Raw genomic sequence first — 20,845 nt, 5'->3', positions numbered from 1 at the left:
TTATTTAAAATATCTATCCACAATTGTCGGTCAAACTTTTCATTAATAAATCCATCGAAATCCCACAATATTTAAAAATGAGGATTTGAATTTCTATTTTTGATTAAAGTAATAAGGCCTCCAATTAAACAGTGGATCTTCATTATTATTTATATAATGAATAAATAATTTCATATCGTGTGTGTTTATTTTTTATATAATTATACGGATAAAATAAACTTTTAATTTCGTCGACCTAACTCATAAATAATCGATTTTTGTATATAATCTTTGTATTTATGGATACAATCTTGTTATACGTGCGTTAGTTCATTAATGAAAATTACCATTTTGGTCTTTGAGATTTGAGTTTGATTTTTGAATTATCAAACTCGATATTTCAAACAAATAAATAATTTCAAACAAATAAATAAAAAAATTGGATGACAGGGACACGATGGTCGGCAATGGCGATGAATGAGAGAAAGAAAATAGAAAAGTAACTTTTAAAAAAAAATTTAAAAATATTTTCTTTTAATAAAGAAAAAATATTAATGTAAATGGTAGGACAGAAATGCTAATATGTTGACCAATCGAGCCATAAGAATCAATAACGTGATTTGTTTTAATATTGATTCTTAGAAAAATTATTTTAGGTACCTATTCCAACTCTTCATTAATTATTAATTGTGTATTATATTATCATCGTGAATTATTAATTGTGTATTATGTTATCAAATCCAGCTATATCTAACGTGATCTTGTTATGCTTTTAATTAAAGATATGACATCTTAGTTAATTAAACAATGCACAATACACAAGTGGTACTCTTCATTATTATTTATACGCTTAAAAAATTGAATTTATCTTAATTTTTAATATCATGATGAAATCGATCTTAATCTTTCACGATCTCTCGTAATCTTTCAGTGATATAAGTAGTAATAAATCTATTTTAAAAATTTCAATTATTGTCGATTATAATTAATTTATTATAAAATAGAGCAATATACGTAACGTACATCACGTGCTAAGCTAGTTGATAATCATCTGTTCAATTTTAATTTCAATTAGCCAAAGCTTGAATCATTATTTAATTACGAGTTAAGCATCATTGCGTTGTTTTCCGAAAAAATTAATTAACTAATATTATTTTAGTTTATTATTATGTAAATAAAATGAACTTTGTATTGTTGGGCTTTTAAATTGCGGGTTAAAGACGTTGGGCCTAATTCCATTTTAAAGCCCATTTAGAAAAGCCTTCTAGAAGGCTTTTTTAAATGGGCTTTTAAAATGGAATTAGGCCCAACGTCTTTATACCGCAAGAAGGCTTTTTTAAATGGGCTTTTAAAATGGAATTAGGCCCAACGTCTTTAACCCGCAATTTGAGGAAATCAATGGTAGTGGTATTTTGCAAGAACGAATCTCCTTCTGGATTGTTCGGCCTGCGATCGATCCACCCCTCTGCGATTGATTTATTCGATTCCATTTTCCTCTTCTCTAATCGTCTTTCTTCTTCCCCACGCATTATGTTTGCGGAATCGGCTACCCGGTCAATAGTGACCAACTACAACAGTCAACCTTTCTATTTCTTTCCCACGTCTTTAATTTCGACTAGTTCTATGTTGTAGAGCTCGATTCGAGTTTGTGTTAACGTTTTGGAAAGAGGGTGCGTTGGCTAGGAATGATTCTCCCTTTTGTGAAGTTAGGGGCTCTTGCTCTGAAAACCATCTGCAAACCAATCGCCAATCGTCTCAAGAAGGAGGCTGGGTTGCACCCGAAGTTTAGGCAGTACATTATCAACATCGCACAGGTTTTGTAGAATTTCAAGGATTTTCATTTCTTTCAAATGTATTTATGCGATAGTTTGTTTTCTCGTTATGGTTGATACTAGCAGTTATTTATGATATATTTTGCACAACTGTGATGCTTCTGAGAGATGAATTCATTAAGGGAAGTTGTAATTATCTCGAGGGAAATGGCATAGATGGGCCGCGTTCCATGTTTTGTTTTGTTAGTCTGTTTTCTTGGTATGCTTAAAGCTTATATGTCCCATGATTAGTAGCCCTTAGGACTTTTACTGCTATGAAGGTCTGCAGTCTTAGACTCGTGCCAGGCGGTGAATTAAACATGTACGTTAATATTGCTAAGCTTGTGAAATCAGTTGTTTCAAATTTGGTGCAACTCAAGCATTTGAATGCCCTTTTCCCAAATATATTACGGGCCTAGCCTAAGGTTTTTAAAATGCGTATGCTAAGGAGAAATTTTCACGCTCGTTCCTCTCTCCAATTGATGCGGGATCTCACAATCCACCCTCCTTTAGGGCCAGCGTCCTCGCTGGCAATTGTTCCCTTCTCCAATCGATATGGATACAATCCACTCTCCTTCGGGGCTAGCGTCTTTGCTGGCACTCATTTCTCTCTCCAATCGATGTGGAATCTCACATACATGTTACGTCATATACATAGATTAAGTGTTCATAGAATGCAGATAGGTTTATTGCCCATAAGCCCATTCTTCCTTGTGGAATGGATTTTAAGATGTTCTGATCTTGTTCTTTCATATACTGAACCAGGCAAATCATCGGTTTTCAACGAATGTGCAACGAAGAATATATGGTCGTGCAACAGATGCTGCCATAAGGCCCTTGAATGAAGAGAAAGCTGTCCAAGCTGCAGCAGATCTTCTCGGGGAGCTCTTTGTATTCACGGTAAAATGATTTCTTCTCTCTTTCTCTCTCACTCTTCTTCTTTTAGAAAAATTATCTTAGCATTTGCTGGTTTGTATTCAAGAATCAGTGGTGTTCTCCTACTGGGATATTTGGATTTATAAAATTATATCCAATGGCACGAACATGTTTTCCTTGTTCTTTTAGTGAGATATGATAATGGGCTTAAAAACGTTCTCTTTTGGAGAAGTATATTAGAAGCACCATGTCATCCTATGTGCCATAAAGAATAACTTTAGAGATCCATATACTCATTATCATATTACTCCATTAGAAGTGTATATTTCCCGGTTTTATATCAGCTGTACTCTGCCCATAGGTTGCTGGAGCTGCTGTTATTTTTGAGGTGCAAAGAAATTCGAGATCAGAAGCAAGAAAGGAGGATCTCCGCAGGCAAGAATTGGAGGTATTTGGATTTTTTCTTCTTCCTTCTTTTGTTTTTTTGACATTTTTGAATTCATTGTGGGATAATTTTCAATGATTTTCTTTCCTTTAAATTTATAGTGCTTCTTTTGGTACGACTGTAATTTGTATTCATGAACTTTTTGTAATTTGAAAAATATTTTCACATACATGTTCTTCTGATCTGACTTGAACTTAAAAGTAATGCTTAAGCATACTTTGTTATTCTAAAATATATGTACATGCTTGTAACTATAGGCGATGAAGCAAAGAGATGATGATTTAGCTCGAGAAATAGAAATTCTCAAACAGAAGATCGAAGAACTGGAAAAATTGTCCAAGGGACGAGGTCTAACTGGCTTGTTTCACTTCAGGCATCTGCACACCTCTGAAGCTGAAAAAGAGAAACACCCTTGATCATCAATGACATCAAGTAATCCATTGATTTTGTAACTGAGCATTTTATTATCAGTTGATTGTGATTCAATATTCTTAACAGACGTTGCTAATGAAGGCTTATGCAATTAAAACTTGGAGATCATGGATGAAATTGTTGATATAAGACTCCTCCAGATCTTTGTCAAGGAATAACTCTCTTAACTTCTCACGGTTTGCTCTGATCGCTTTACCAGTTTCATTCTCTTCATCCATCACGGTCTTCACTGCCTTACACACACTTTCTTTTGTAAAAAATCCATCTTCTTCCCTTTTCTCCACCTCCACACCAACCTTCAAATGGCTGCTCATCGTTCTTGCTCGAAAAATGTGGTCGCCAACATGAGGCAACAATACTAACTGACATTTCTTCACCAATGCCTCAGATAAGGACCCTGCCCCACAATGTGTAACAAAGCATCCAATTGATGGGTGCTCCAAAATAAGCTGTTGTTGAACCCATCCTCCATATACCACCCCTCTCCCCTGAACTCTCTGTTCAAATCCTTCAGGCAAGGCAGCGCCGACCGACTCTACGCCAAGCGGAGGTTTGAGTGCAGCAAAGAATGGTAAGTTCGAAAGCTCAAAACCCAATACCAATTCATGGAGTTGGTCTTTTGTTAAGTAACACTCACTTCCAAATGCACAGTATATGACTGAACCAGCATCGAACCCTGATAGCCATTCTGCCCATCTATGTTCTAAAGCTGTTGTTGGTTGCTGTATGTCCCCATCGGGTCCTGATAGCAGAACAGGCTTTTTTAATTCACTTATGAGGTAGTCCACGCTAGGCCCTTCAATCTCCCTACATGACTTGAATGCTATAGCATCAGCCTCACAAAGACCAGTGAAGTGGCGATGAGAGAAAAGGACATCACTGCCAAATCTCATACGGCCCATGGATGCAATATTTTTGGCCTCGTGAGCATGAAGCTTGATTGTGGAAATTGGGTACTTAGGAGGTGGCTGCATGAAATCAGCCTCGGTTAAATCATGTCCACAGAGTTGCCTTGATGGGGTATAAATATAACCAAATGTTGTAGCACTAATGACACTGTAATAAATTGAGGTGATGCCCAATTGAGATGCCAATTTGGGCATCCAGAAGGTGAAATCAAAGAAGATGAAATGGGGTTGTAAGTCTTGGAGGAGGCGTTTGATTTGTGGTTGGGTGAGATCCATTGCAGTCATGATATGACTGAACTGTGAAGGGTGAGAAACATCGGCAGTAGTTTCAGCAGCTTGAGGGAGACCATCCACATGAGGAACAGTGATGGGGAGGAAGGTAATGAGATGAGGAAAGTGATTGAAAGGCTGTAATTTGAGGTGAGTTTTTGATGGGACGAAGAAGGAGATTTTGTGGCCTTTTTTGGCTAATTTGTTGGCAATTTGGAGATATGGAACTAAGTGGCCAAAAGCAAACCAAGGGTACATTGCTATGTGCAGGCTAGAAGTGGCAGCCATTGTTAAACACCTCTTCCCTCTTCTTCCTTTCTCTCTAACTTTGGATTCTTGTTTCAAATATGTATGAAAAGGTGAGGTAAAAACGAAGAAAAAACAAGAGAAAGAACTGTGAGATGAAGGAGAGTATTATACGTGCAGCTTGGAAGGTTTCAAGAAGAACTTCACACAGTGGGAATCTGGGGAAGGTTTCAGTGGGGAAGTTACAGCAAACTGTGTGATGAAGGAGAAAGAAGAATTTCACAGTGGGAATCTGGGGGTACTCAAAAGTCTTTGTAAAATAATATAGAACTTGATTGACAAATAAAGAGAAGAAGAACGTGTGGCATGAACAAGAGACGGGTGTTGAAATCACTCACATTTTGTTATAAGGACATGCACATTGTCCATTTTAAACACAAACTCTTTGCTTTGGTTTTTTCAAAAGACCTCATACCAATGGAGATAGTATTTCTCATTTATAAACATATGATCTTCCACTAAATTAACCAATGTGGGACTCACTCCCAATAATCCTCAACAGATGCTGGGCCTCAAATGAGGTGGATGGTGAGATTTTATATCAGTCGTGCAAGAGAATGAAACATTGTTATTGTTTGGAAGAGAGTGGAAACCTCTCCTTTAAAAACCTTGAGGAACAAAGAGGATATAAAGAAAAGTTGAAAGAAAACAATATCTTCTATTTCGTGTACGAAACTTAAAATCACATAAATTATGGTCATGGTAATATCTGTTCGAAGTCTAAGATTATAGTAACACTCAACTCAATTTCTCTAAGAAAAATTGATTTATTTTTAATTTATAAGGAATTTTAGATAAAAGGGTCTTTTTTTTTTTTTTTTCTAGAGAAAATTACATAAAATATAACTTAGGTAGTCAATAGTAGAATGAAGAGGAACTGCGCTCAGTTTGTGAAGTCTCCGAACTTTTGATCAATTTCAGCTCCTCCGATTGCCCTGAAGCTTATGATTTCGTTACCGCAGGCAAAATTTTGACAGAAATGGAAGCAGGTCATTCTCCAAAGTCCATGAGCTTCGTTTTGCTGCTTTCATTCTGTTTCTTCTTCGCTTCTGTTCGCTCTGTTCCATCACTTATCGGAGTGCACCCCCTTGGTAATCTTATCTTCTCTCTTTCTTTCTTTGACTGTGTGCTTGATCGTCTCACTGGATCTGGTTCTGCGAAGCTTAAAATTGAAATTTCTAGTGCTATTTCGCCCCTCATCCATCTAACTGCCCCTTTTGGGGTGTACCCATATTGTCAATTGATATTAAATTGGTGCCCATTCGGTAAAATTTTCTGAATTGAAATGTGTATTCGATTGCAGATGAGAAATATTATTCATCGGAGGTCATAAAATGCAAGGATGGGTCTCGATCTTTTACTATTGATCGTCTCAACGACGATTTCTGTGACTGCGTTGATGGGACCGATGAGCCTGGTGCTTTCTTAGTTCTTACTGGATTTTAATAATTAATGTTATGCCTTTCTAAGGATTTCCGATGCATAATTTGTTTCGAACATCTAATATCGATTTTCGAGTGGTTGAATTGATTGAGAAGTTCTGGTTTATGGAATGGAGAAGAAAATTTCTTACCGAAGACCTTCAATTTGAAATGGCTGTTAAAATTAGGTATTTAACTAAGACAACAATTAATAGCCATTGTAATCTGTCTTAAATGGGAACTTGGTAAAGTTTAATGTTCTATTGCATATCCTAGAAGATCATGACTTGTTTTTCTTTCTGAATTTTCACCGGCATGTTGAGAATTGGAATGTCGATACCATATCTATTTTTTCCTGTATCATTAGAAAGTAGGATAGGTTCTGCATTAGAATGATACTGAACTTATAAGCAATAAATCCGAATTCCGGGATGGCCAATTGTTCATGTGAACAAAAGGAAAACAAACCTTTCCCAATAGGCAAGAAGAGACCACACTCACACAAATACTGTGCAAGGATCAGCCAATTGTCTCATGGATTTGACATTTGCAGGAACTTCTGCCTGTGCAAGAGGGAAGTTCTATTGCAGGAACATGGGAAGTACACCACGGTTCCTATTTTCTTCCCGCGTCAACGATCATATTTGTGGTAACTATCTCTGAAATCTTTTGTTTTTCTTCTTCATTTATGCATGTGATTCTATTGAAGTTTGGTCAAAAGAAGACAGGTGAGTCAATGAAACACCATAAATTTGTTGATGTAGATTTTAGTACAACCTTCCTGTGATGGTATGTGTAATGCAATGAGTACAAGTCATGTGCTAATTGTGCTGATTATTTGTTCTTCCTGCTTTATGTTTAGACAATTTAAGGTCTCTATTCTGTGTAAAGTCTGCAAACAGTGATTGAAACTTTAAAATCAGCATTTTCCAGACCAAAACTTTACAGACCATTTTGTTCCATGTGCCAAGTTTGTCTGCATTTTTTTTGACTTGTGTTTGAATCCACAGGTAATTTGAGAAACTTGAGGTTTTCATTTCATCTTTGAATTAAATTCTAGTTCCCTGTTCAATATATAATTGTAGATTGCTGTGATGGAAGTGATGAATATGATGGTAATATCTTTTGCCCGAACACGTGTGTCATGGGGGGAAATGCAGCGTACAAGAACAGTTATTATATTTCGACTTCTCGAGATGTGGATGTAATCAACAGAAAAGTAAAGGAGGAAATCACCAAGGAGGACTTGTTCCATAGGCTAATTGGTAGGATTTTTGTTTAAGTAATTACGAAACAGATTTCGAAGTACTCGACTGATTGTTGCAACTTATAATTCCAGGTTTGAAGCTAGTAATAATCCTACAGGTAGCTCTCACATGTTTTGCAGTCCTCATTTGGGCAAACCGATGTCGTGCGAAATCTAAGAGAAGACGACACCGCTGAAGCAAGCGTGGCTATCGTCATTCTGCTCTGCTTTAATCCTAAGTACGTCTCCCATTAGAGCATATGGCTTAGTGTTCAATATCCATTAGGTCTCCTGGCGTCTGTTATGAGCATGATTTCATGATCTTGTTTCTTTCAGGTACTCACAAACCTCAACCCGCTGGATAAAGAACTCCTGCTCTACCTTCACCCTTCACCGCAGAGCCATGGTCCATTGGTTGGCTAGGGCTAAGCTATATTATATATAAAGATCCATCTTAAGCCAACTTAGCCATGACCTAAAACATCCTGCCTCCATCATAGCAGCACAATAACACAAAGGATTAGCAACTCTGTCTGCATCAATTTTGTTACAATTAGGTTAGTTGATTGACTCGTTAGTGAAGTTGATGGTTTCTTCCACTCGAACCAGGTTCGAATCCCCCCCCTGCAATGTACCATATCAAAAGAGAAACAATTCTGTTACAATGTTTGTCTTACATGACTTTCAATATCGCCCTGTCGAAGTTGCAGCCTTTGATTCAATATCGAACCAAATGAAAGTAGTGTAAAAGTAAAATCAGGGGTAGGTGAAAGAGATAGTAGCAAATCCTCCAAAAGGGCCTCTGTCTTTCATTTCCAACCTCAAATTCATCTTTACCCAATCAAAAATTCATAGCCTGAATGAAAAACTGTGTCAGCTTTTGACACATTCCATCTTTGTTTGATCTTTTATCCAAATTCTCTCTTAGTTGAGGAAGGAAGAAAGGTCTCTGATACAAAATAGGAGGACAGAGAGAGCAAGAGAGAGAATGGTTGAACTGGCTGGCTGGCAGGCACTTGGAATTGTATAGGATAATGAGTTAGAATGAAGAAGATGAAGAGGGGGAGATAAAAGGGCATATACCCTACATGTGGGAGTGGTCTGGGGACAAAGCATAAGAAAGCTAAAAGCGTGCAAACAATTCACATGGGGGGTTGTGACACAAACATCATCCTTTTAAACCCATTTTCCTTCTCTTCATTTTCCCACTAACCTCTTGGACTAAACCAAGCATCCCCTCTTCTCCACCAAAAAGCCTGCACCCACACCCACGTGGCTTTGCTTTCTCTCATCAATCCAAACTCAATCATCATCGCCCGCCCTCTCTTTAATTGGATCAGATCCGACGGTTCTAAAACATGAACATTTATTTAATGGTTATTAGGAATGATGCAGATTTTAGAGATGATTACAAACGATCGTTTGTTGGTGCAGGAATTGGTTAATCGAGGATAATTAATTGTAAGGGATAGGCTCTAAATAGAGAGGGTTACAATATCACGTGGTGGGTGATTAGTGGGACTGTTAAATAGAGTTTTTTTAAAAACAAAAGTAGAGGCAAGTTTGCAGTTATACCGTTGAAGCCCAACTTCCGTATCCCCTCCTCTTTCTCTTCTCAAGCCTTTGGGTTCCCTTCCAAATTCCCATCTCCCCCAGCTGGACATAGCTGTCCAATCTCCTCCCCCATGTGACCCCACTGCTCTTACCATTTGATTCAGATTGCAAAAAAGATTCATTTCGGATTTAAACCCTTTAATCTTCCCTCTCTCTCCTCTCTCTCTCTCTCTCTCTCTCTTAATTTAATCCTTCATTTACTTTCCTGATTCTCTTCTCTCTTGTTTTCTCTTATAACAGCCTTAAGATTCAGAAGCTCTGTCGAAATTTGGTCGTTTTTTTTTCCCTCTGTTTTTTGAGATTTCTGATTGATTGTTGGTTTGGAGGCTTTGGAGGTTTTTGGAGGCTTTGGAATTTGGTGTTCTTTTGTTCTTCTTTTTGCCTATTTTGTTTGGCTGTGCTATGGCACAGCTACCGCCGAAGATCCCAAATATGGCGACCAATTGGCCGGAATTTTCCCGTCAGAAAATCCCTTCAATTGGAAACTTTGCACCGACAACCACAACGGCGGTGGCGTTTACTCACCAGAACCCTTCTTGGGTCGACGAGTTTCTCGATTTTTCTTCCGCTAGACGTGGGTCTCACCGGCGCTCCGTTAGTGATTCCATCACATTCCTTGAAATGCCAATGCTGGAGGAAGATTGCCGAGGCTCCACTGCGCCGCCACCGCCGCCGGGATCTGGCTCCGGCGACAGGAATGAATTTGATGGATTCGAAGACGAGCAATTCCTATCGATGTTTAACGACGAAATCTCTGCTGGCGTGGCGCCCACCGTGTCGTCGTCGAACCCCTCCACGCCGTCTGATCACAACAGCATTAACGACGAGAAAGATGCCCAAAACGACGGCAAGCAAAATCAGAACAAAAACGAAACCGACGAAGTACAGAGCCAACAGCAATCGGATACTCAAACACACTCCAATTCCACGGCGACGGCGACTTCCACCGAACGAATAACAGACCCCAAAAGAGTCAAAAGGTGAAAACTTTATCGTTTAATTCCCTCCATTAACATGATAAAGCTCAAAACTTTCATCTGGGTTTTCAAATTCCATCCCAAAATCCATCTGGGTTTAAGCAAATTTAAAGATTTTCAAATGGGTTGTCGTTTCTCGATTTAGAATTCTGGCAAATCGGCAATCGGCTCAAAGATCACGAGTGAGGAAGCTTCAATACATATCAGAACTCGAAAGAAGCGTTACATCGCTACAGGTACGTTGCAAAATTATTTCTTAATTAACAATTAAGAATCTATAATCTCAATTATCTCATCACTATCATCATTAAATTGCATGATATATATATTATCTCATAATGTGAAGGCTGAAGTATCGGTGCTGTCGCCGCGAGTGGCGTTTTTGGACCACCAGAGATTGCTTCTCAACGTCGACAACAGTGCTCTGAAGCAAAGAATCGCCGCCCTTGCACAGGATAAGATTTTTAAAGATGGTACGTAAATGTTCCATTATCTTCTTAATTAATTATTTTACCTCCTTAATTATCTCATAATCAAACGATAATCCGGGTCACTCATATGGCAAACATAGATTATTATGGAAATTTTTCATAATGCTAGAAATTATTTGTACCAACTAATTAAGGCAAGTACTTGTCTTTTCTTTTTTTCCTATTTTAATACGCTCCTAAACTTGAAAATTTGTTGGATTGAATTTTTTTTTTTTAAAGAATATTTAAATTGACGACACGTCCAATATATACAAACTAAAATGCATATATGACATCGTTTGTAATAATCATTCACAAATAAATAGATAATATCACATACACCCTCTAAATGTTACACAACATCTTTCAAGTCAATTTGTATCCTTTATTTTTATAAAAAAAAAAATAATAATAACAATTTGTTACAATAATTTTGATGTTTAGTGATATTTTTTGGTTAAAAAATAAAAATAAAAACAAAAATATAAAAAATATAAAAAGCATAATTGAAACTTACATGTAACGTGGAGTTGGGGGCAATGGGCATAATGATTGTCCATTGGCTCAAGGAGAGATAGGAAGAACAACGTGGTGGGCACTATAAGGAAAGAGAAGAGTATTACTATTTAGAATTATAAAATTGGTTGGCCAACAGGGAACTTTAGCACTTGTTCTTGTCTTCTCACGAAATTGCATGCATCATTATAAATTATTCAAGAGGGAGACAGTAAAAAAAGGCATAGTTCTAAGTTTTTTACCATTACAAGACTGTAATTATTTATTTTTTTTACTTTGTTTGCATGCATGCATGCAGCTCATCAAGAGGCACTAAAAAGAGAGATAGAGAGACTGAGGCAAGTATATCACCAGCAAAACATGAAGAAGACGGAAAATGCAGCGCCACACATCACTGCCAGCGTCGCCGTCACGGCGACCACTGCGACGGACGGCAAGCTTTGTAATGTAGGTCAAAAAGAGCAAGCTCCAAACGTGGTCGTTTAGCAGAGCAAGCTCCAAAGGAAATAGAAAGAAAAGGAGGGGTTTATGGGAAAATAATGATTAATATGGTCAGCCATGTGGTTTGGTTTGCCTTTTGTGAAAGGAAAGGAAAGGGACCACTTTCAAAAGCCCTTTCCATGATTGAGTTGCAGAGAGAAGATACATGTGCAGCTTTGTTGGGTAGAGAAGAGAGGAGGGGTAAATTTTCAATTTTTTATGACTTTTTTTTATAAAAAAACTAATTTAATTTGAGGGGTTGTTTGGCAATTATGTTTAATTCATGGGGTTTTTCCGAAAAAAAAAAAAGTGAGATTGTGATTGGAGGGCTCGAGGGAGTTATTAGAAAATTAGGGTTTGCTTTGGGATGTACAAAAAGGAGTGTTGGTCGTTTGGTACTTTTCCACTGTTTTTTTTCTCTTCTTGTTATCACATTATTTGTCTCATTGTTTCTGATTTTTATATACCAAATTAAAAAAATTAATTAATTAATTTTATATAAATATATTTTATTGATGAAATAAAGTTTGATAAATTATATTGATTTGAAGAGAAACAATTTAATACGCAAATAAAGACGGGTGCAAAATCTATTTATGAAAATGTAATTGGGCCAACTTGGACTGAAAGAAAATTTAATGGGCTCGGGCTTGGGCTTGGGCTTGGGCTTTTGAATATGTCTTCTGTTTAGTAAGCTAGATTTAGCCCAATACCATGTCCGAAAAAAGGATAACTGAAAGAAGGGTTAGTTTCTTTTAAAAATATATATATATTTGCAGAATGGATATTTTTTTAGTATAAAATGAAAGTTCAAATTTAAATAATTGTGGTTGGTCAATTATTTTAACAAACAAGTAATTTTAGGTTAATTAAACGGAATAAAATGATAAATTAAGCTTACTCAACCATAACTAACAATAACATAGACAAACATTGTTTGCAACTTGAAACAATACAAATTGGAGACCATAGAATTTGGTAAATCAAGCTTAACAACAACGTAAGCACACATTGTCTGCAACTTAAACCATTACAAATTGCAGCACAGAAGATTTGGTAAATCAAGCTTATTTAACCATAACTAACAGTAACGTTATGAAAATATTAATACAAATTGCATAACAGAAAATTTGGTAAATCAAAACTTACTTAACAATAACGTATGCAAAGATTCAAATTGCAGGACGGAGGATTTGGTAAATCAAACTTACTTAACAATAACGTATGGCAAATATTGTCTGCAACTTGAAGCATTACAAATTGCAAAATACAGGATTTGGTTAAACAAGCTTACTTAACACAATAACATTTGCAAACATTGTCGGCAATCGAAAGCATTACAAATTGCAGAACAGAGGATTTGGTAAAACAAACTTACATAACATATGCAAACAATGTCGGTTTAATATCAATTTTCAAATATCAAATCGACCCAAGCATGAGAAATTGCAAAACGGAAGATTTAGTAAATCAAACTTATTTAACAATAACTATATGCAAACATTGTCTGCAACTTGAACTAATACAAATTGAAGAACAGAAGATTTCGTAAATCAAGCTATTTAAAAATAACTAACAATAACATAGACAAACGTTGTCTGCAACTTGAAGCATGACAAATTGCAGAACAAAAAGAGCACGTACCTTTCTCGCCGATTAGCTTATGATAAGGTGGGGGGGGCGAGTCATGGGAAGGTGCGGCGAAGGAGAGTCCGGAAGAAGCCAGGTGAAGAGGTTGAGGAGGATGATGAGAAGAGCGAACGGCAACGGCGCAACCACACCGCCATTTTCCTCAGCTTGTTTCTTCTTCCGTGGAGGTGATTCTCAGGCGGTTTAGTTAGGGTTTGGTTTTGGAGGAGGATTATGAAAGAAGAAAAGAAAAGCCGAGAAGGGGGCAAGTATGGAAAAAATAATAATGGTGGGCTTTTTTTGCCCACTTTAATTAATTTCAATCAATTAATGGATATTTTAAGGATAATAAACCTACTTTTAATTATTAATTTATTTTAAACTGTCCACAGTATAAGTTCGGAAATAACGATTTCAACGACTTTTCAATTACTCAAATCAGAGCTAAAACGAAGAAATTACAGTCGAGACAACATACCTGACGTGATGATGTGGCAGCAAAATCAAAATGATAGACAAATCAAAATATATCAAAGTATGACATTTATAATTTTGAGAGAGTAACAAATGGTGGAATTTTTCCTATTATTATATTTTTAAATAAAGTTATTTTTATAAAATATAAATTTGAATCTAACCGTTACTCACATCGATTTTTATTATTACTATATTATATTATTATATTTTAAAATTTTGGTAATTACTCACATAGTTTTTATTATTAGTATATTATTATATTTATAATAAATTTTGAATTTTCATTTAACCTCACATCACTCTTATTATTATTATATTATATTAAAAATTTGAAATAAATGAATTAAAAAAATTTCTTATTTATTTACTTTTAATCTCCACCTTCCATTATTCCTAACACAATCCAATGGCCAATATTCAATCATACACCACTTTTCTCCTCTATATAAACTATCTCCTCCACATTTTAAAATACACAACTTACATACATTCTCCCATCCATTCTCCCATCCTCATTTGTTCAAAGTCTCCATTGTTTGTTACTCTCTCCAAGCTTAAAGTTTATTTCTCTCCATCTTATTCTTGAGAGGGATTATTATTGTATTGTGAGAAAATAGTTGTGAGAGAGTTGTGGTGTGTTATTATCAAACTCAAATACTTGTATCGGTTTGATCATACGCCGTGGAAAGGATTGAGTTTGCTCTTGAACTCGTAAAAAGAGCGGTGCAGCGGTTTGGCTCTGATCAGTGGAAAAAGTCGAGAAAGTTATTTATTCAAATTCCCAAGAGGCGCTTGGAGAGTGGAGTAGGTCGAGTTTGACCGAACCACTGTGTAAAACTACGGTGTCATTTTCTCTAACTCTCTCCTATTTAATTTCAAAATTATTATTGTGATTTATTGCATGTTTTACTATGAATTATTTTGTTTTAGTAATTATCATCTTGTACGATAATAACATATTTTTTTAATCATTACTTTTTTATTCGAATTTGATTTGATTTTATTTTCCCCCTCATGAATGTCTGCACTCCTCTCCTTCATTTCCTTTTAATTCATTGTTTCATCTACCGATAAAAGATGTAGGTTTCCGTCAAATATGGAAACTCAGGCAGCTTTATTTCTTTCTCACTCTTGTTCTCCCCTTGGACTATTTTTTTTTTTTTTTTTTGTTCTCTCTTCCCCTATCTGTACTACCTACCAAACCTAATAAGCGGCGGAAAAAAGCACAGTGATTTGCGTGGTGTGTTGTTGTAAACATGTACAACGCAGACACAGAGATGCTTGGAACCGCTTGCTTTCTTCTTCTTCATATATATTTTTAAATAAATAGGTTGAAGAAGAAAGCATCATTAGCATTAGCAATGGCAGCATATTGGTTCATTGGGACGCCGTCGATTCAGAATCACCCATCATTTCTTCAAAATATTCTCTGCTCCACGTCTGAGATTTTCCAGGCCATTATGACTGAATTTGGGATTTTATTTTTTCTCTTCTCTCATCCCCTATCTACACTACCTATATGTTCCCTACTACCTCCTCCTCCTCATTTTCATGTCCACACAAAAGCAATCACACTAATTATTCATCTATATAACTTGTCTTCTCTTCCCTATCTTACATATGTTTCATATTTTCGTTCTCATTTTTGAGAAAAATGACAGCAGCTCTCCCACATTTGGTTCGTTCATCAATTTCACCCACTTGCCTACCGAGTTACACCATCTCAACCTTCTCCTTATATCCACACAAGGTTTGTCTAAATTATACTACTCATTAATTTTGAAAAATCTCAAACTCTGGTTATCTCCCAACATCTATTAATTTTTCTAATCAATTCTATTTCAACTTTCAACTTAAGAGAAAAGATAGTATACAAAAAAAATGCAGACAGTAGAAAATATAGTATGCCAAAGTATGTAGACGGGACAGAAGATAGTATGCCAAAGTATGTAGACCTGAGAAAAGGAGATGTGACCTCAATAAAAAATCAATGTCACTCAGGTTGTTTTATTCTTATTAAGTTACCATAATAATAATAATATTTTTATTTTTATTCTTGTGCCGCCTCCTGTTGGATATATACTGGTATTGCTGCCATTCAATCCGTCTACAAAATAAAAAAAGTACAATTCATAGATCTCTCTACCAAGCAACTCATCCATCACTTTTAGCTACATCTGAATAGTGATGAAGGCGGCGATCCTGATATTGTGTTTCAATATGTAATGAAAACGCCAATATTTAGACAAAGTGATTATGGTAACAGGATAGTTAAAAGAGACCAGGTAAATATTTACTTCATTTAAATTGGTTTTAAATTTTTATTGTCATTGTTGATTTAAACTAACCCATGTCAATCTAATGTAATGTAGACTCTTCAAATACGAAGATTCCAATACTTGAGATTCGAAGAAGAACTAGACTTAATCATGGCTCTATACAGTGGACCTGTTTGCATCTTGATTGCTTCTAGTCACCACAACTTTGAAAGATACAGGGAGGTAAGATTCATTTTGTTATATTAATCAAAATTTATATATATACTTTTTATCTTTTAACATAGAATATTATTATCTACATTCAGGGTATATACCACGGTCCATTTGGATGGCAGTTGGATATACTCCTGACTATATTATCATAAAAAATTGTTGGGGAATATCATGGGGTGAAAAAGGGTACATGAAACTCTCCAGAAAGACTTTGAAATATTCTGGAATTTTTAATAACGTGTCTTCTTATCCAATAGTGTAAGAATGGTACATGAAACTCTCCAGAAAGCCTATGAAATAGTCTCAAATTTTTGATGATGTGTGTGTCTTCTTATCCAACACGGTAAGAAGGGTACGTGAAACTCTCCGGAGAGGGCTATGAAATATTCTGAAATATTCTTATACTAATGGATAAGAATATTTCATAGCACTTTCTGGAGAATTTCATGTACCCTTCTTATACTATTGGGTAAGAAGACACACATCATCAAAAATTCCAGAATATCTCATAGCCTTCTTAGAGAGCTTCATGTACCCTTCTTACACCATTGGACAAGAAGACACATCATTAAAAATTCCAGAATATTTCAAAGTCTTTCTGGAGAGTTTCATGTACCTTTTTCACCCCATGATATTCCCCAACAATTTTTTATGATAATATAGTCAGGAGTATATCCAACTGCCATCCAAATGGACCGTGGTATATACCCTGAATGTAGATAATAATATTCTATGTTAAAAGATAAAAAGTATATATATAAATTTTGATTAATATAACAAAATGAATCTTACCTCTCTGTATCTTTCAAAGTTGTGGTGACTAGAAGCAATCAAGATGCAAACAGGTCCACTGTATAGAGCCATGATTAAGTCTAGTTCTTCTTCGAATCTCAAGTATTGGAATCTTCGTATTTGAAGAGTCTACATTACATTAGATTGACATGGGTTAGTTTAAATCAACAATGAAAATAAAAATTTAAAACCAATTTAAATGAAGTAAATATTTACCTGGTCTCTTTTAACAACCCTGTTACCATAATCACTTTGTCTAAATATTGGCGTTTTCATTGCATATTGAAACACAATATCAGATCGCCGCCTCCACCACTATTTAGATGTAGCCAAAAATGATGGATGAGTTGCTTGGTAGAGAGATCTATGAATTGTCCCTTTTTTATTTTGTAGGCGGATTTAATGGCAGCAATACCAGTATATATCCAACACGAGGCGGCACAAAAATAAAAATAAAAATATTATTATTATTATAGTAACTTAATAAGAATAAGACAACCTGGGTGACATTGATTTTTTATTGAGGTCACAGCTCCTTTCTCTGGTCTACATATTTTGGCATACTATCTTCTGTCCAGTCTACATACTTTGGCATACTATATTTTCTCCCGTTTGCATTTTTGGGTATACTATCTTTTCTCTTAAGTTGAAAGTTGAAATAGAATTGATTAGAAAAATTAATAGATGTTTGGAGATAATAAGAGTTTGAGATTTTGAAAAATTAATGAGTAGTATAATTTAGACAAACTTTGGGTGGATATAAAGAGAAGGTTGAGATGGTGTAACTCGGTAGGTAAGTGGGTGAAATTGATGAACGGACCAAATGTGGAAGAGTTGTTGTCATTTTTTTAAAAAATGAGAATGAAAATATGAAACATAGGTAACATATGGAACAGAAGACAAGTTAACATTATAAGCCTTTTCCTAAGTGCTTTTAACTCTGTTCATGTTTGTTGTTCATGCTTATAAACATATGTAACATATGCTTTTGAATGGGAGAGCTATGTCTGCAAAGCAACGATCAAACATTTCTCCATATTTTATCAATGAGCTTCTTCATGTAAACTTTCAGAGTATGCAGGTAAGATTATCCATTGAATAACACTCACAGTTTCTTCAATTCAGATGTAAAAAACTTCTGTTCTCTTCACAGAGATTGGGGGATCCAGTGCTAAAGCCTTTCCTTCAGGTCATATTTGTTCTTTGATATGCTTAATCTTTGGAAGTTCTGCACGTTCGTTAATTCAACCGAAACATAGTTTTACCGATAACTTATTTCATTGTGACAGGATGTTGTGCAGTTTGTACCTCTTACCCAGACCCTAGGTCTAGTTATGTTAACTAAACCTCAACTTCTTCCATCAATATTCGAACAGGTGAGTTATATAAGTCCATTATATTTTGAGATCATTGAAGCTTTTCTATTTCTTTGTTGACTCAGTTTCCATATAGATATTGAATCTTGTTTTATTGAGCTCTAGGTTGGCATCCCAGTGTTGCTCGACTGGGCTGGACATTTCGGCATGCTTGGCTACTACACGATTCTCTCGACATTTGTCGATCCGATTATAAGGTAAATGGTTCTTACGGGTTATGTCAAACAAAGCCAAACCTTCTTCCACCTTTCTTTTTCGTGAAACATTCGGTTCAGTTTTCTTCTATATTCTTACCAAATCGTGTGTTTTTCAAGGCCATTCCTAAGTTCACTAACACCAAAGATGAATTTCGAGTGGAAACGACGACTCGAGGCCTGGAAGTATGGAGCTGGTTTAGATTACAAGCTATGAAGAACAAGTCTGTTCTATATTTTCAACCTCAGATATAAATAGCAACACACTGATCTTATGTATAACTTAGCTAGCTAGCAGTAACATTCTACACTCGATTATATACCACTATTATATACAGACATATAAGATGAACAACAGAAGGTCAAGAAAATTATACAGTTCAGTTGGGAGTTTTGGCACAGCCTAAAACTCAGAACATGTAATAATTCTAAAATAGTAATGATAATATGTATTTTTGTATTTATTTTCTGTTGTGTTTAATAGTAATAGTAAAATTTGTAAATAAGAAAAAAAAAACGAAAAACACAGCAGCCACGTCAAGAAGCTGCAGTAAAGGATGATAAAGGGGAAGAAAACAGAGGAGGGGAGGAGAAAAATTCTGGGATTTCAAGAGGTTGTTGCTGAGGAATCCTTTGAGGAAGGGGACACGGCCACGAGCTGAATCGAACGTTTATTCGAAGGTAACGAAAAACCCATATCGTTGGACTTTTAAATCTCGATATCTTGGTTCATATTACATAATAAATTATGAAATAGGGCTTGTTAGAACCGTAATTAAGAAATCTATAAAGTTGTAGAAGAAGTCGGAACGAAATCCGAGCTGTAGAGATGGAATATGGCTTCGGGACATAACGGGCATTAATAAGAAAGTTGAAAAATCGCAGGAAACCAAAAGAAGAAGAAAAAGCGCATGCGGTATGTCACGATCATGCTCGTCCAGGGCGTGTTGCCCATGGCCGCATGCCCACGACAAGCCAAACCCTTGTCATGTCTTTTCATTCTAGTGTTTTCCTTTTGTAATTCTAGGGCGTAATGTCTAGGCCTGGTAGACATAAAATGGCTTAAAATGTACTATAGGGGGATATGACTAGTCGTCAACTTCTCCCTACCCAAGGTTATATATGCTAAGCCGTTGTTATCTTTCTCTTGCTTGCTTATATAACGTCTATTTCCAAAATCTCTCTTTCTAAAATCTCTCTCTCTCCTCGTTTTCTAAAACCTTCTTTTAAAATCGAGGCTAGAGGCTCGATCGTACGTCGCTTGGCCATAGGCGACGCAAGAACAAATCGGCTTAACTCACTTGTCGCTAGAAAGTGAGTGCCGCACAATCGCTAGTCCGCTGCCTTCGAAAGTACGATTGTGTCACGGTATACGCAAGGAGTGTGGGAGGCCACGAGTGAGGGCGCGATTGTGCGCGGACCAGGCGCATGAGAAAACCACCCCGAACTTGTGAGGGCGCGTGTGAAGTTATTTTGGCTCCCGATTTGTCTCGTTCGACTCCTTTTCACCTGTCATATCAAAATTGGTCTATACGTATCTTGAAATTGGTAAAATATAGGTCTAATAGGAAGGAATTGTATTGAAATACCTATTAAACGTACATCCAAGGGAAAAAGGGATTCGAAAACCAAGTAAGTAGCATATCGATCTTTGAACTAGTTCTTAACTTGTTTTACAACATGTGAGTATGTTGTTTACCTGATTAAGAGCTTAGTATGTTGTTATGTGCTATGATGATATTGATTATTGATGGTCTAGTTGTATATTGTGACTGCTTGCCTGTGATGTAAGCATGTTATAAAGGATTACTAAAATGTTATAGATTGCGTGTCATGGCCTATTTATATGAGTATTGTAGTCTACTAATTCCCGCGGAGTTCCTGACCAACGCGCTGTGTGCTGAGTCAGAGAGCATGAGTACTCCTAACCGTTGGTATATGAGATAAACAGGCCGCCAGATAAATTAGTAGACAGGTCGTATTTGACCGAGAGCGAGTCTTACATACGAGTCCGAAAATTCTAAATAAGCATATCGAGAGGGAGTCAGTAACCTAAGCTGGAGGTAGCTGAGATACCTTATTAATGAACATATTACCGTAGTAAGAGAGAAACTAGGAGTCAATGGCAAATAAA

The 20,845-nt window shown here is 36.2% G+C and overlaps 5 protein-coding genes across 6 annotated transcripts; 4 read left to right on the top strand and 1 right to left on the bottom strand.

Moving 5' to 3' along the window:
• Positions 1-1,412: 1,412 nt before the first annotated feature.
• Positions 1,413-3,672, top strand: LOC111455053 (OPA3-like protein). The gene is made up of 4 exons (XM_023096576.1): positions 1,413-1,793; positions 2,556-2,690; positions 3,028-3,114; positions 3,369-3,672. Exons 1-4 carry the CDS (start codon positions 1,665-1,667, stop codon positions 3,525-3,527), a joined length of 510 nt encoding a protein of 169 aa, XP_022952344.1. The 5' UTR covers positions 1,413-1,664; the 3' UTR covers positions 3,528-3,672.
• On the bottom strand, positions 3,617-5,230 carry LOC111455042 (UDP-glycosyltransferase 79B30-like). The gene has a single exon (XM_023096565.1). It carries the CDS (start codon positions 5,007-5,009, stop codon positions 3,627-3,629), a length of 1,383 nt encoding a protein of 460 aa, XP_022952333.1. The 5' UTR covers positions 5,010-5,230; the 3' UTR covers positions 3,617-3,626.
• A 639-nt stretch (positions 5,231-5,869) lies between these two features.
• LOC111455090 (glucosidase 2 subunit beta) lies at positions 5,870-8,382 on the top strand. The gene is made up of 6 exons (XM_023096622.1): positions 5,870-6,118; positions 6,331-6,444; positions 7,002-7,097; positions 7,534-7,713; positions 7,788-7,933; positions 8,031-8,382. The coding sequence occupies exons 1-5, from the start codon at positions 6,007-6,009 to the stop codon at positions 7,889-7,891; spliced, it is 606 nt and encodes a 201-aa protein (XP_022952390.1). The 5' UTR covers positions 5,870-6,006; the 3' UTR covers positions 7,892-7,933; positions 8,031-8,382.
• Positions 8,383-8,498: 116 nt separating this feature from the next.
• On the top strand, positions 8,499-12,213 carry LOC111455088 (basic leucine zipper 61-like). 2 transcript variants are annotated; one of them, XM_023096619.1, is made up of 4 exons: positions 8,499-10,288; positions 10,431-10,521; positions 10,632-10,758; positions 11,570-12,213. In XM_023096619.1, exons 1-4 carry the CDS (start codon positions 9,711-9,713, stop codon positions 11,755-11,757), a joined length of 984 nt encoding a protein of 327 aa, XP_022952387.1. In that variant the 5' UTR covers positions 8,499-9,710; the 3' UTR covers positions 11,758-12,213. The 2 variants fall into 2 exon arrangements, with proteins under 2 accessions (XP_022952387.1, XP_022952388.1); XM_023096620.1 differs by lacking the exon at positions 11,570-12,213 and adding an exon at positions 11,286-11,542.
• A 5,931-nt stretch (positions 12,214-18,144) lies between these two features.
• LOC111455092 lies at positions 18,145-19,026 on the top strand. The gene is made up of 5 exons (XM_023096623.1): positions 18,145-18,222; positions 18,295-18,330; positions 18,431-18,517; positions 18,623-18,714; positions 18,832-19,026. The coding sequence occupies exons 1-5, from the start codon at positions 18,145-18,147 to the stop codon at positions 18,926-18,928; spliced, it is 390 nt and encodes a 129-aa protein (XP_022952391.1). The 3' UTR covers positions 18,929-19,026.
• Positions 19,027-20,845: the final 1,819 nt, after the last annotated feature.

Source organism: Cucurbita moschata, unplaced genomic scaffold (assembly GCF_002738365.1).
Source record: "Cucurbita moschata cultivar Rifu unplaced genomic scaffold, Cmos_1.0 Cmo_Scf00017, whole genome shotgun sequence".
NCBI classification, from domain to species: Eukaryota; Viridiplantae; Streptophyta; class Magnoliopsida; order Cucurbitales; family Cucurbitaceae; genus Cucurbita; species Cucurbita moschata.
The sequence above is the reverse complement of the archived record's forward strand: the minus strand, read 5'-3'. Positions and strand labels throughout refer to the sequence as shown.

Excerpts from the sequence above, each read along its gene's own strand:
- LOC111455092 (XM_023096623.1), top strand. The coding sequence starts at position 18,145 with ATGTCTGCAAAGCAACGATCAAACATTTCTCCATATTTTATCAATGAG. Across the intron at positions 18,331-18,430 it reads TGCTAAAGCCTTTCCTTCAG|GATGTTGTGCAGTTTGTACC; the intron begins GTCATATTTGTT and ends TCATTGTGACAG. Across the intron at positions 18,715-18,831 it reads TTTGTCGATCCGATTATAAG|GCCATTCCTAAGTTCACTAA; the intron begins GTAAATGGTTCT and ends GTGTTTTTCAAG.
- LOC111455042 (XM_023096565.1), bottom strand. The coding sequence starts at position 5,009 with ATGGCTGCCACTTCTAGCCTGCACATAGCAATGTACCCTTGGTTTGCT.
- LOC111455088 (XM_023096619.1), top strand. The coding sequence starts at position 9,711 with ATGGCACAGCTACCGCCGAAGATCCCAAATATGGCGACCAATTGGCCG. Across the intron at positions 10,522-10,631 it reads GAAGCGTTACATCGCTACAG|GCTGAAGTATCGGTGCTGTC; the intron begins GTACGTTGCAAA and ends CATAATGTGAAG. Across the intron at positions 10,759-11,569 it reads GGATAAGATTTTTAAAGATG|CTCATCAAGAGGCACTAAAA; the intron begins GTACGTAAATGT and ends GCATGCATGCAG.
- LOC111455090 (XM_023096622.1), top strand. The coding sequence starts at position 6,007 with ATGGAAGCAGGTCATTCTCCAAAGTCCATGAGCTTCGTTTTGCTGCTT. Across the intron at positions 6,119-6,330 it reads TATCGGAGTGCACCCCCTTG|ATGAGAAATATTATTCATCG; the intron begins GTAATCTTATCT and ends ATTCGATTGCAG. Across the intron at positions 7,714-7,787 it reads CTTGTTCCATAGGCTAATTG|GTTTGAAGCTAGTAATAATC; the intron begins GTAGGATTTTTG and ends TTATAATTCCAG.
- LOC111455053 (XM_023096576.1), top strand. The coding sequence starts at position 1,665 with ATGATTCTCCCTTTTGTGAAGTTAGGGGCTCTTGCTCTGAAAACCATC. Across the intron at positions 2,691-3,027 it reads GGGAGCTCTTTGTATTCACG|GTTGCTGGAGCTGCTGTTAT; the intron begins GTAAAATGATTT and ends CTCTGCCCATAG. Across the intron at positions 3,115-3,368 it reads TCCGCAGGCAAGAATTGGAG|GCGATGAAGCAAAGAGATGA; the intron begins GTATTTGGATTT and ends TTGTAACTATAG.